The 12,128-nt window shown below is 40.0% G+C and overlaps 2 protein-coding genes across 2 annotated transcripts in view; one reads left to right on the top strand and one right to left on the bottom strand.

Moving 5' to 3' along the window:
• Positions 1–371: 371 nt before the first annotated feature.
• On the bottom strand, positions 372–4,522 carry cartl (cocaine- and amphetamine-regulated transcript-like). The gene is made up of 4 exons (XM_077593107.1): positions 4,476–4,522; positions 2,434–2,754; positions 1,363–1,437; positions 372–760 (listed from the first exon to the last, which is right to left on the bottom strand). Exons 2-4 carry the CDS (start codon positions 2,569–2,571, stop codon positions 653–655), a joined length of 321 nt encoding a protein of 106 aa, XP_077449233.1. The 5' UTR covers positions 2,572–2,754; positions 4,476–4,522; the 3' UTR covers positions 372–652.
• Positions 4,523–7,234: 2,712 nt separating this feature from the next.
• iqgap1 (IQ motif containing GTPase activating protein 1) overlaps positions 7,235–12,128 on the top strand; it is a 52,616-nt gene continuing 47,722 nt past the window's right edge. Inside the window, exons 1-2 of the mRNA XM_077587398.1 lie at positions 7,235–7,516; positions 8,770–8,872. Of these exons, the coding sequence (XP_077443524.1) occupies positions 7,471–7,516; positions 8,770–8,872 (149 nt within the window). The 5' untranslated portion in view covers positions 7,235–7,470. The remainder of the gene's footprint in view (positions 7,517–8,769; positions 8,873–12,128) is intronic.

Here is a 12,128-nt window from a genome sequence, read left to right as displayed (position 1 = left end):
TTACGTATGTATGTAGTATAATTAGCCCAAACTCACATGATCCTACCAAGCAGAAGCTCCTCTCCTGTACTGAGCAAAACATGCAAAGCTGCATTCAATCACAGGGTAAAACTAACCCAATGCCAAAAATTGTGCTTTTCTTTTGTACATCACTACAATTGACGAGAGACAAATTTGAATCAAGGTCTCCATCTGAGTGAAATAATTTAAATATTTGACCGAGGGCTCTGATTCATTCAGGGCTTACATTTTTTTTTTTTTTTATTCTTCATTTTTTTGGTGCAGAAACTTCTCTTTTAAGATGAGTGCACTCCCATGTGTATTATGCAAGACAGAATTATGCAATACAATGTCCTTCGCTTTTGAAATCTCATGTAGAATTGAAAGAAGTTAAGCCAAACAAAACAACACAGTGGGGAAGTTATAAGTAAAGAAAGGCAAACAATGTTGATGAATTATTTTATTGATTTGTGAAACATTTGTACAGTACAACCTAGAGAGTGGACACACCACTAAATCATGCTGAAGATTTATGAAAACACCCACAATGCATAACATACGGTTAGTGAGGGCACTGAATCAGCAGAATCAAGTTTTGGGGTTTAAAAATGTGCATTCTTCCTGCCGATGTGGCTTTCAAATTGGTAGTGGCTCAGATACACTTAAGCAGGTACGAATTGCAGTTGGCTGCTCGGCCGCAGTCGCAGAGCTTTCCAATTCGTGGCCCGAACTTCATGGCACACCGGTCCCCCATCCCGCACTAAGGTAGAACACAAGACACAACAGAACATTTTTTGGCAGTAAGCTCTTGTACATTTTATTGCCAGAAACTGTCAATATGGTAACACATTCTTATGATTTACTCAGTTCAATGTGGGTTCCTTCTACATCCTAAAAACATGCATGGTAGGCTGGTGAACACTCTAAATTGTCCCAAGGTACAAGTGTGAGTGTGAATGGTTGTCCGTCTCCTTGTGCCGAGATTGGCTGGTCACCGATTAATGTTATGTAACTGATTTCTCTTCCCCTACTTGAATTGGAACTAAATTACTATGCTTGTATTTCTTGAGAGAGGATCGAAAGACTACTTATTTTTGTTCTTGCTCAGCTAATTTATTATGGAAAGCAATTAAATTTTCTTTGTAATTGTACCTAGAATCGCTGTCGTTTCTTTACTTTATCTTTTAATTAGGCAGGCAATTTAAGGCTTAATTAGCAATGGTGAACTGATGAATGAACTCCATTGCATTAAATGAGCATTGACTAGAAATTGATTAAATTGGACTCAGCTATTCATTATAGAAAAAAAGGTGGATTTGTATAATAAGCTCATTAGCATAAATCTGTCAATACTGTTGTTACCAGTGGGATGCTGCCTCTTTTCTGTGTGGAAATCCGATTATGCATCTTGCCCAGCAGAACGTCCAAAGCTTCTACCTGCTCAGCAAGATCAACAGAATACATGTTAATTGACTGAACATGCATGCTAAAAGTGATATCACAATTAGTGCGTCACACATTACAAGAAGCCCAATTTATGAATAATCTCTGATGTACATTTAAAGCATTGATTCAAAACATTTGACATGCCATATCTCATTTCAAACATAGTTTTTATTCTGTACACAGAATGGTTTCTAGAGACGAACATTAAATATGATCCATATATCATGTTTTTTTTCTTTTTACAATTTGAAATGATCACTCTCATGATATATATATGTATATGAAGCCATAAATAACTTCAGGTATACCACTGAGTATATAAATTGTATTGAGACCAAGTATTAGTATTTGGGGCCAATTAGTATTTTGTAACTAAAGAAAATATGACAGACTTTTAGCACTTAAATTCAGAATCAGAAAAACTATTGAGTCGTTCCAGTGTGTCATTAAAAAAAAATGCAGTATTACGAAGCCATCTCGTGGTTTAGGGGATCACTCGCCTGACTTCGGTGTGGGCAGGTGCAGGCTTGATTCCCGCTGGTGGCGCTATGATTGTGAGTGCGTATGGTTTGTCTCTCCGTGTGCCCTACGGCTGACTGGCGACCAGTCTAGGGTGTAGTCTGCCTTTCGCCCGACCGAAGTCAGCTGGGTTAGGCTCCAGCAACCCCTGCAACCCTTTTGAGGATACGCAGTATGGAAGATGAATGAATGAAAAGTATTATGAAATAGACGAAAGCATAAAAAGCGATGGGGCAGTGAAATCATCTTTGATCATTGGCTGTCATTGATGCTCTAGTCGTCCAATCCATTTTGTTGGAGTGAGGCAAATGTCTTTTTCACCCCTCTTAGTCAAAATGGATTGGACGTCTCGCGCCGTCAATGGCACTGAAAGATGATGATTCACGGTCAACCCTGCCAGTTGAAATGAATTGGACATCTATTGCTTTCAAACACAGGCAATGAATGAACTACTGAAGTTATACTGACCAAGTCCCTGTCTGTTTCTTGTTCGCTTTTGTCCCCATCCAATTCCTCAACAGACAATTCTTGCGACGTCTGGCCGTGGCACAAGACGAACAGGAGGCTGAACGCCAGCAGCCCGCGAAGAACAGCGGAACTCTCCATGGCTCTGGCCCCGTTGGGTGGACGGAGGAGCGTCGAGGTCGAAACAAACGAGAGTGGAGGCGGGGCAAGTCTCGGAGTCGCTTCACGTGTGACTGTTCACCGGTCGGATGATTTCTGCCCTCTTATATCGACTTGTGGCCCCGCCCGAGAGGCCACTGCGGCAGGATAAAAAGTGCTGTGTGCCTGGAGGGTTCAAGTGTGGAAGGGTCAGAGACGTCGAATGAGCGCCATCATCAGAAAGCAGTCATGTTCGTTTATTTAAACCAACTCATAGCAAGCACGGAGCAAGAAAATTCAAAACAATTTATCAAAAACACACAAACAAACTCTTAAGACTGCAGAGGTGCTCTTGAGAAACTGATGTGGTAAGGCATGTATTAGTACTAATCATAATTATTCTTGATATAATTATATTTGTTTTATCTGTGGGAGTTAAGGGCCAAAAATAATTGCCAATATTCTAGTCACGATTTTTTTTTAAATAAATAGTATATGATCGCCATGTTAAGGAACACATGAATTATAAAGGGTGTTCAACCAGCCCACCATATTTTTGGGATGAGGGAGGAAACCAGAGTACCCAATGAAAACCCATGCAGGCTCAGGGAAAATATGGACCACCATGCCGCTTGAAAAACAGATTCATTTTTTTTTTTACCAACAATATTACAAATTTTCAGGACAATTTTTTTATCTGAAAAGTAATTATTGTTTTATTCAGCACACCGCGACCCTTGTAATGATAAGCATTATGGAAAATGAATGAAATGTAAATATTCAAGTTTTCATTGATTTTATCTTGTTTTTATCTTGTTAAATTTAATTTAATTTAAATAAAAATATAACATCAATTATTGTATTGATGGACTTATCTAAAATTTGTATTCATTATTTACACAAAATCTGTGTAAACAATGAATAAACATTTTAGATACCTAAGTCCATTTGGGAATATTTTACATGTCATTTTTTAATTATAGCACCAGGCATTTACTGCTGTTTTCTTTTATAAATCATTCACCTGGGGATTTAAAGGAGCAGACATTACTCATGATATCAATTGAGCTTCGCATGAAAGACCCTTGCTCAAAATCAGAATTTCCGCTGCCATGCCCAGTTTTCTGTTTGTCACTTAAGTATTCTCATCTGTGAAATAAAATGTGACTTTGAAGTTCTTGTCTGCTTCTTTCTCCAACTCATGCCAGACACGTAAAGCCCCCAATTTTGGAAATTAGTTTGAACATTGAAACCTTTTTGTTTTAAGATGTCACGTATCCTCAATAAATGTGATCAATAAGATGACGCAGTTGCGTTTACTCTTCCCACAGAGTGCTCGCCATGACATGTCCCAAGCCCTACCCTTCACATTTGAAATAACTGAAAAACCCATAAATCCTCCATTAGAGTTAATTTAGTTGTCTGTAGAATATACAAATGTCCAACACAGAGGAGACATTTTGAATTACACGATTGATTAAGATTGGTTAAGATGACTGAAAAGGTAAGTGGCAATTTCCGAGTGTTTTCCTAATTTTAAAACTCCTAGCTGCATGAGCCGTCCAATTTCAAGTTGGAGATGAAACAATTTAGCAAAATGAGATGCCATTGGAAAGTTGAGAATGCACTTATGATAATGCCAAAAATTTTGAAAAATTAGTAACTATGAATCATTTTAGTGTGCCGGTTCAAACATACCTATACTTATCATCACAATATCGCAGCGGCGGGCCGTGAATTTCAAACCGACGCCTTCAGTGCTATGTCTGAATCAATCCAACCCCCAAAAACTATTTTATGGCTATAAAACCTTTAATGCAGCTACAGCTGCGACACATTTAAAAAGCATCAATAATAACCTCATACAATTGAAATATTATTTAGGAATATAGCCATATTTTACTCACCAAAAATCCTTTTTGTCTGCACACAAAATCCATCCTCCTTTCTTTCCTCCTTCTTTTATATCGCCATCGAAGCTAATGCTGAAAGTCGAGCCTGTCCTGTCGTATTTCTGGCATACGTTTTTATCCGATTTAGTTCTGAAAATGTTCGTTCCCGGTTGTGACAGCTTGCTTGCTTCGGAGTTGTCCGACCTTTCTTAATGATGTCCAGCTTTTTTGTTTGATAAGTCCGTCTTGAAAATGGCTTTGACAGTAAATCTGCAAACAAATCCATTTCTTCTCTTCCTTCAGCCATTGCGAGTTGACAAAACCGCTATTAAATCAACACAACAATATATTTGCTTGTGGAGCTCGCTCCAGATACAGTCTGTGATTCAGATAGTTTTTTTTAGGCCAGCAGAGAATGCCTAGCAGGCCCTGACGGTCCACCACTGCAATATCGGGATATTACAATTTCAAAAGAAAAACTAAAGATAGAGTCTAAGATATATTTACAGTAGATATGCAACACCAGGCCACCCGATGGGGCAGTGGATCTTCCGCCTAACTTTGGTGCGGGCAGTTTGGGTCCGATTCCCACTCGGTGACAGTGTGAGTGGTTGTCTGTCTCTGTTTGCCCTACGACTGACTGGAGACCAGTCTAAGTTGTAGTCTGCCTTTTGCCCGAAGACAGTTGGGTTAGGCTCCAGAAACCCCAGCAACCCATTCGAGGATGGGCGGTATGGAAGATGGATGAATCAATAATGAATGCAACACTGCTGAGGAAATAATAGCTTTTGTCATGGATGGATAGAAGTGCATGTTTTTGATAAAGATAGATGAAACAATGAATCTTTAACTTCTCTTAATTCTTTCGTGTTTAGAAACTACGTGTAATTAAAGAAATGCTCAAATATTGCAATTATCAATCATGTTATCCGTACCACACATCCTCATAAGGGTCGCAGGTGTTGCCGCAGCCCAACCCAGCTGACCTTGGGCGATAGGCAGATTACACCCTAGATGGGGCAGTCGGCCGTAGGGCAGACAGAAAGACAAACAACCATTCGCACTCACAATTATATCTCCACCAGCAGGAATTGAGCCTTCGCCTGCCCGCACTGAAGTCAGGCGAGTGAGCCACTACACCATCACGCGGCTTCTCATTACATTTAGATAAAAATTTAGAAAAAACAAATCATTCTCTAATTAAAAAAATACTTTAATGTGTTTTGTCTATCTTGTAATGAAAGGAGATGATAATTGCTACTGGTCCTGACATTTCAAAAACCTCAATGTAATATTAGAATAGTCACAAGACTGGTTTTGTGTAATTACACCCTTGGGTAGTGACAGCAGTAAATCCCTCAAAGGGTCTCGCTTGATGCACCACCAATCACATTAGCCTGTATGATAATTACTACCATCAATAACGGGTTCTAAGAAATAAACCTTTAGTAGCTTGCAAGAGAGCAACAGAAATTGGTAATCGGTAAGAACTCTGTATAACAAGCACTGTTAGAGTAAAGGCTGTTCGCGTTATAATCAGTCTCATCTCATCTCATTTTCTGAACCGCTTTATCCTCACTAGGGTCGCAGGGGGTGCTGGAGTCTATCCCAGTTGACTTTGGGCCAGAGGCGGGGGACCCCCCCATATATATATATATATATATATATATATATATATATATATATATATATATATATATATATATATATATATATATATATAAATATATATATATATACATATATATAAAATATATATGTATATATATAATATATATTGTATATATACATATATATGTATATATACATATATATATATAAATATATATATAAAATATATATTATATATATATACATATATATAGTGCCTTATGAAAATATTCAGCCCCATTGAACTTTTCAACCTTTCACCACATTTCAGGCTTATAACATAAAGATATAAAATCATTATTTTTTTGGGTCAAGAATAAATAACAAGCAAGTGGGACACAATTGTGAAGTGGGATGAAAATAATTGGATATTTTTAACTTTTTTGTTATATACGTACAGTGCTTTGTGAAAATATTTGGCCCCCTTGAACTTTTCAACCTTAAAAAATAAAGATATAAGGGTATTTTTTTTTGGGTCAAGAATCAACAAGTGGGACACAATCGTGAACTGGAATTAAATTAATTTTATTTTTTTTAACTAATAGACACCTGAAATGTGGGGCTTGCAATATTATTCGGCCCCCTTGCATTAATACTTTATAGCGCCACCTCTTGCTGCAATTACAGCTGCAAGTCGCTTGGAGTATTTCTCAGTTTTGCACATCGATAGATGTTGGAACACCCTGACTCGGTGGGCAGCCGATCGCAGGGCACACGGAGATGGAAAACCATGCACACTCACACCCAGACCTAGGGGCAATTTAGAGTGTCCTATCAGCCTACCATGCATGTTTTTGCAATGTGGGAGGAAACCGGAGTACCCAGAGGAAACCCACGCAGGCCCGGGGAGAACGTGCAGACTCCACACAGGTGGACCGACCTGGATTTGAACCCAGGACCCCAGAGCTGTGAGGCCAACGTGCTATCCCCTCGCTTCAACGGGCCGCCCCATGTTGCTTGATTAGTCAGTTTTTATCTCGTTTGAGAAATGAAAGGTGAAAGAACTTCAAAGAGGCCCTTTGGAACTCTTTGACTGTTTGACGTTAGTCGCCTGCCGAAAGCTAACAGCAGAGGGCGCTGCTCCGTTAACTTTGGCCCGGCAAAGCTTGCAGAAGTCCGTTTCCTGAAACGCATACTTTTGGATTAGGAAGAACACACCCAGTGACACAAGTGAGGTTTGAAGGAAAAAAAGTTTCAACTGTAAGTGTACAGCGGAGGAACAGGAGGGCCAAGAGGTCCTTGTTGGGTTTCTTTCGCTCAACGCGGTTTTCAACCCCGGGCTTTGGCGGCTTTTGAGTCCAATTGAGTTCGAAGTGAAGCTCGGAGGAGTAAAGGAGGTGGACAAATTGTCAAGACGAGGATGTCAACTTCAGACGAGGCAGACGGACTGCGGCCAAGATATGGCTGTAAGTTGTCATTCTTCCTTGTTTAACGGGCTATCTCAGCACATTGCACGCAAACTGCTCCAGATAGGACGTTTGCCGACAAACCAACGGGGATTAATGAGGGACGTATCTTTGATTTGTATTTTCGAAGAGAAATCTCACACCCAGCCGGAGGATCGTATGAACCTCGCCAGCATGGCTTCAACCGAATTTACTTCCGCGTTTTTTTGCAGTAATCCCGAGTTGATAGACACTCAGGCCTTATTTATCCTTCGCACAGGACACCCCATTTTCTCTTTAATCTTTCTTGCCTATTTACTTTTACCTCTTAAACAAACAGACACCACAGTGGTTTCACATATAATTAATATAATCATCTAAAATATAAAGACATTGTGTCAATTTCCCGCAAGGAAGGGATATATTACATCCACAACATTTTGTCTTTGTTGTTGTATATAAATCAGGCACCAGTTCAAATGGATTGGACGTTTATTGCAGTCAATGGCACTGAATTTTTTTTTACTCCAAGTCCCAATTTCAAGTGGATTTGGTCTACCTGGTCCTGATGTCTGTGTGCCCGTGCCCGTGGACAAGGTGATTAACCCATTTGGGTGCCATTGACGACAATAGAAGTCTAATACTTTTGAAATGGAAGATGCGGATAAAGCGGTTCAAATAATGAAATGAAATGATATATCCCATTTACAATGGCTAGGATGTCTGCTAGCGTCGAACTAATTAGAATTCACAGTAGAAGCATACATAGACCCGGACGGATGATTGGATATTTATCCACGTCAATGGCGCAGAAAGAGTTAAAAGGAGACTCTTTGTAATGCTCGCGCCCTTTCAGCACAACCCCTCCCCGTAATTGGGAAACATTGCTGTACCGCACAAACATTCCCTGCATTGTTTTCCTCTTTCATTTTAATGTATAAAAAAGCAAAAAGGCCTTCCCACATCATACAACCAGGCATTGAGGAGCCCATTTGTATTAACTAGTCCCACAGATGACTAATAAACGAACCTGGACATCTTTTTATATTCCCTTAATGTAAGGAACTATGTACAAGTCAGCAAACTGTGTGGAAAGTGTGCAATATTATGCAACCAGGGAATCTGTTTCTGGAAAAAAAGGTAATGTTGCAGTGGATGACAATAAATTCATCACAGATTGTTTCCACTGTCTATTCTGCACCCCTCGCCCCCCGCAAACGTGTAAATCTGTTTTTGTTTTTAAGACATATTTTCATTTATTTTTCTTTCGGCAGCTGTCCTGGATGGCGTCGAGCGACTCACGGCAGAGGAGATGGATGAGAGGCGGCAGCAGAACATGGCCTATGAGTATCTGTGTCATCTTGAAGAGGCCAAAAGGTTAGACCTGGAAGTCTTCTCTTGTGTCATATAACTAACAACAAGATTTGGGATTGGAATGTTGCCACTTGTAAATCAGAGGGACCATCAATGTCTTGCTAATGTTTATTTTGTATTTGGACCTGCTTGTTCCAAAAACATGAAGTCCAAGGCAGCTCTGCTACACAGTGTCTAGTACTAGTCATGATCAGGCCCATTCATGCACTTAGCAGGTTACAACTGGCTTGGAGGTTTCTTTGCAATATAAGGAGAGAGCCCTGAAAAACTCATCGTATGTCGATTTAATCGTATCTCAAATCAATGTTTCCTATAGAAATGAACTAAAAACAAATTAATTCGTTCCAAACCTCTGAAAAAACACAAAAAGCGGTATATTGGATTGGGAAAACTTTTATTTGTTCTAATTCGCCATCTATTAACAGAGTAACAAATAACTAGTGGTTATGATGTTTAATAGTACTAAAATTAGACAGATTTCACAGAGGGAAGAGTGAGAGGGACAGAGAGAGAGCGAGAGAGACTTTTTGCAGGGCAATGCGCTCGTAACATAACAAACAAATTTAAATGAACTTGGATTACGATACAGACACACTCAAAAAAAAGTTTATTCTAACCTTACACTAAACTTAATTCTAAATTTGTTTTACATTTTGATACCCTGCTTCTTGTCAATTTTATCAACTTGTTGGCTCTATTTACCCTGCCTCCACCCTGACTTTCACCTGCAACCTATCAAGAGTTGTTTGCTTTTGTCTTCCCTTCAAAATATTCCGAAAATGATGCACACAAATGTCCTCACAATAGGATAAGGCACTACCACTGGCCAACGAGAAGTAGTATACTCCTCTCGTATTAGCAAGAAAGCTCTGCCATTCTGCACTGACTAACTGGGAAAAAACACTGGAAAAAAATGCAACGCTCCGCTCAGTGCTCGTAGAGACATTACACGAGGGAGTTGCGACGGGAAAGACAGTGCCCATGTTATTCTCAAGAGAAGCCAAACCTGACTGTATGCTCGTATATAAAAATTTGCCTCGTATCTCAAGGTAAATATTTGCTCAAAATTTTACTTGTATCTCACATTGCTCGTATGTCGAGGTATTACTGTACTTTTGCAATATGTAATGGATCCACCAACATGAGCCATGGCTTCGCACCCATCTCTGCTACCAAATGCCACTAGAATACACCTGGTATGTTTTTTCAGTCTTGTTGACTTAAATAATGTTTGCCCCTAATATTAGGAACATTGTTCATCCATTCCTTCATATTCTCTACCACTTATACTCACGAGTTTCCCAGGAATTGAAAGCATATTTAATTGTTTTTTTTTCTTTGGAGGGATCACTAAGCATTTCACAACCAGTACCAGATATAAAGGCATACTATTTATTATTAGTATATGATTTATTCCAATAGTTTGTATTTGTGGATTGCGATTGCCAATTGATTATGAGCATTTGGTAAAAAAACACCTATATTTTGTCCACTCTGCATGCTTATATGAACAGTTGCCACGTCACGCATCAAATCAACAAACCGCAAGTTGTCATTCTCTCTTTTTTTTAAAATAAAGCATAGACAATTCTAGTCACTGTGAATGAGTGGCTCGTGAGTCCACCTCACAGTTTTGAGATCAAGGGTTCAATCCCAGGCTCTGGGGTTCCTGTGTGGAGTTTGCTTGGTCTCACCTCCCTTCGTGTGTTTTCCCCCACATCCCAAATACATGCATGATAGGCTGATTGATCACTCCATATCGTTCCTAGGTGTGAATGAGTGCATCAATAGTTGTTTGTCTCCTTGTGCCCTATGATTGGATAAGGATAAGCGGTGAATGATACAATGGTTGTTTGTTACTAAGAAATTTTCATTCCGACGTCTGCAAAAGGTAAATTTTTAAGATAAACCAAATTTTTGTCATCATAATTCCAACATCAGTCTCTACAATTTTGTTCGTTGTTGATATGGCAAGATGATAAAAAAATGTAGCCAAAGAGCTTTTCCTTTTATATCCGTTTAGTGAGGCCTACTCCTTTGTTTGCCCAAACATATATTCACGAGTGTGTTTGCTTAACAGGCTCATAGATTTATAAAAGAGGAAGGATCGTACGAGACAGGAAGTGACTCAGTCCCCCGGTGATTTTTCTATTTACCACTGTTGCCACAGAAACATGGTGTTGTCATAGCAACGGGTTCCGGTGTGAGTGTTCAGGTCCACATTGCTGCAAAAGTAAAAGGCCTGATTAAAAATAATCAAGTGGGTCGATGTAAACATTGACTGGGTTTGCCACCATTGATGATCTGGAATGTTTGGACGTCTACTGTACTTTCCTACCTTTTTGATGAGCTGAGTCATACAACAAATGCCTCACATTCTCCAGAGAGGAATGTTTTGAAGATGTCTTTCCAACTTTTTATGGCGTGACTTTTTCAATACAAACCCACACGTCTCAGACCAGGCTGAGGCAGAATTTATTCTCTTAAATCATCTTGTCACAGTGGGAAGAGTTTGGCTGCACACTTACGTATTCTCTTTCTGAGCGTTTTTCCCTCTGACAGATTGCACACAGTGAAATGCAGTTGTCCGTTCATTTGTGCAGTATGAAGGTCAACCAAAATGTATCCCAAAAACACGTCGAAGTCTTGTGAGCCCTATGGGGGTGTTCACGAGTACATGGCAGCTGATCGACATCTTGTCACTTAAAAAAAATGCCTTGGGCGGCCCGGCGGCTGAGTGGTTACCGCGTCAGCCTCACATTGGGAGACCTGGTTTCAAATCCAGGTCAGTCCACCTGTGTGGAGTTTGCATGTTCTCCCCGGGCCTGTGTGGGTTTTCTCCCGGTACTCCGGTTTCCTCCCACATTCCAAAGTCAAGCATGGTAGGCTGATTGGACACTTGGACACTCTAAATTGCCCCTAGGTATGGGTGTGAGTGTGAGTGTGAATGGTTGTTTGTCCCTTATGCCCCGCGATTGGCTGGCCACCAATTCAGAGTGTCCCCCGCCTCTGGCCCGAAAGCAGCTGGGATAGGTAGGCTCCAGCAGCCCCCGTGACCCTAGTGAGGATAAAGCGGTTCAGAAAATGAGATGAGATGATGTAAAGAGTGATTCATTTTGACAATCATCTTAATTTGGTGTGGCACCTGCATGCTCTCAACTGGCTTGCAGTTGACCATGTGGAATGAAGAGAATGCTCCTTGCACAGGTGCTAAGATGGGTGTGTGAACACACTAACTTGTCTATCTTGTAAGGTGAAG

This window comes from Stigmatopora argus, chromosome 2 (assembly GCF_051989625.1).
Source record: "Stigmatopora argus isolate UIUO_Sarg chromosome 2, RoL_Sarg_1.0, whole genome shotgun sequence".
NCBI classification, from domain to species: Eukaryota; Metazoa; Chordata; class Actinopteri; order Syngnathiformes; family Syngnathidae; genus Stigmatopora; species Stigmatopora argus.
This window is presented reverse-complemented; position numbering and strand designations above follow the sequence as displayed.

What these genes read in the sequence shown, in the direction of transcription:
- cartl (XM_077593107.1), bottom strand. Translation starts at nt 2,571, where the DNA reads ATGGAGAGTTCCGCTGTTCTTCGCGGGCTGCTGGCGTTCAGCCTCCTG. An exon ending in AAGAAACAGACAGGGACTTG is followed by an intron (nt 1,438 to 2,433) that starts GTCAGTATAACT and finishes CTTGCTGAGCAG; the next exon opens with GTAGAAGCTTTGGACGTTCT. An exon ending in AAAGAGGCAGCATCCCACTG is followed by an intron (nt 761 to 1,362) that starts GTAACAACAGTA and finishes GTTCTACCTTAG; the next exon opens with TGCGGGATGGGGGACCGGTG.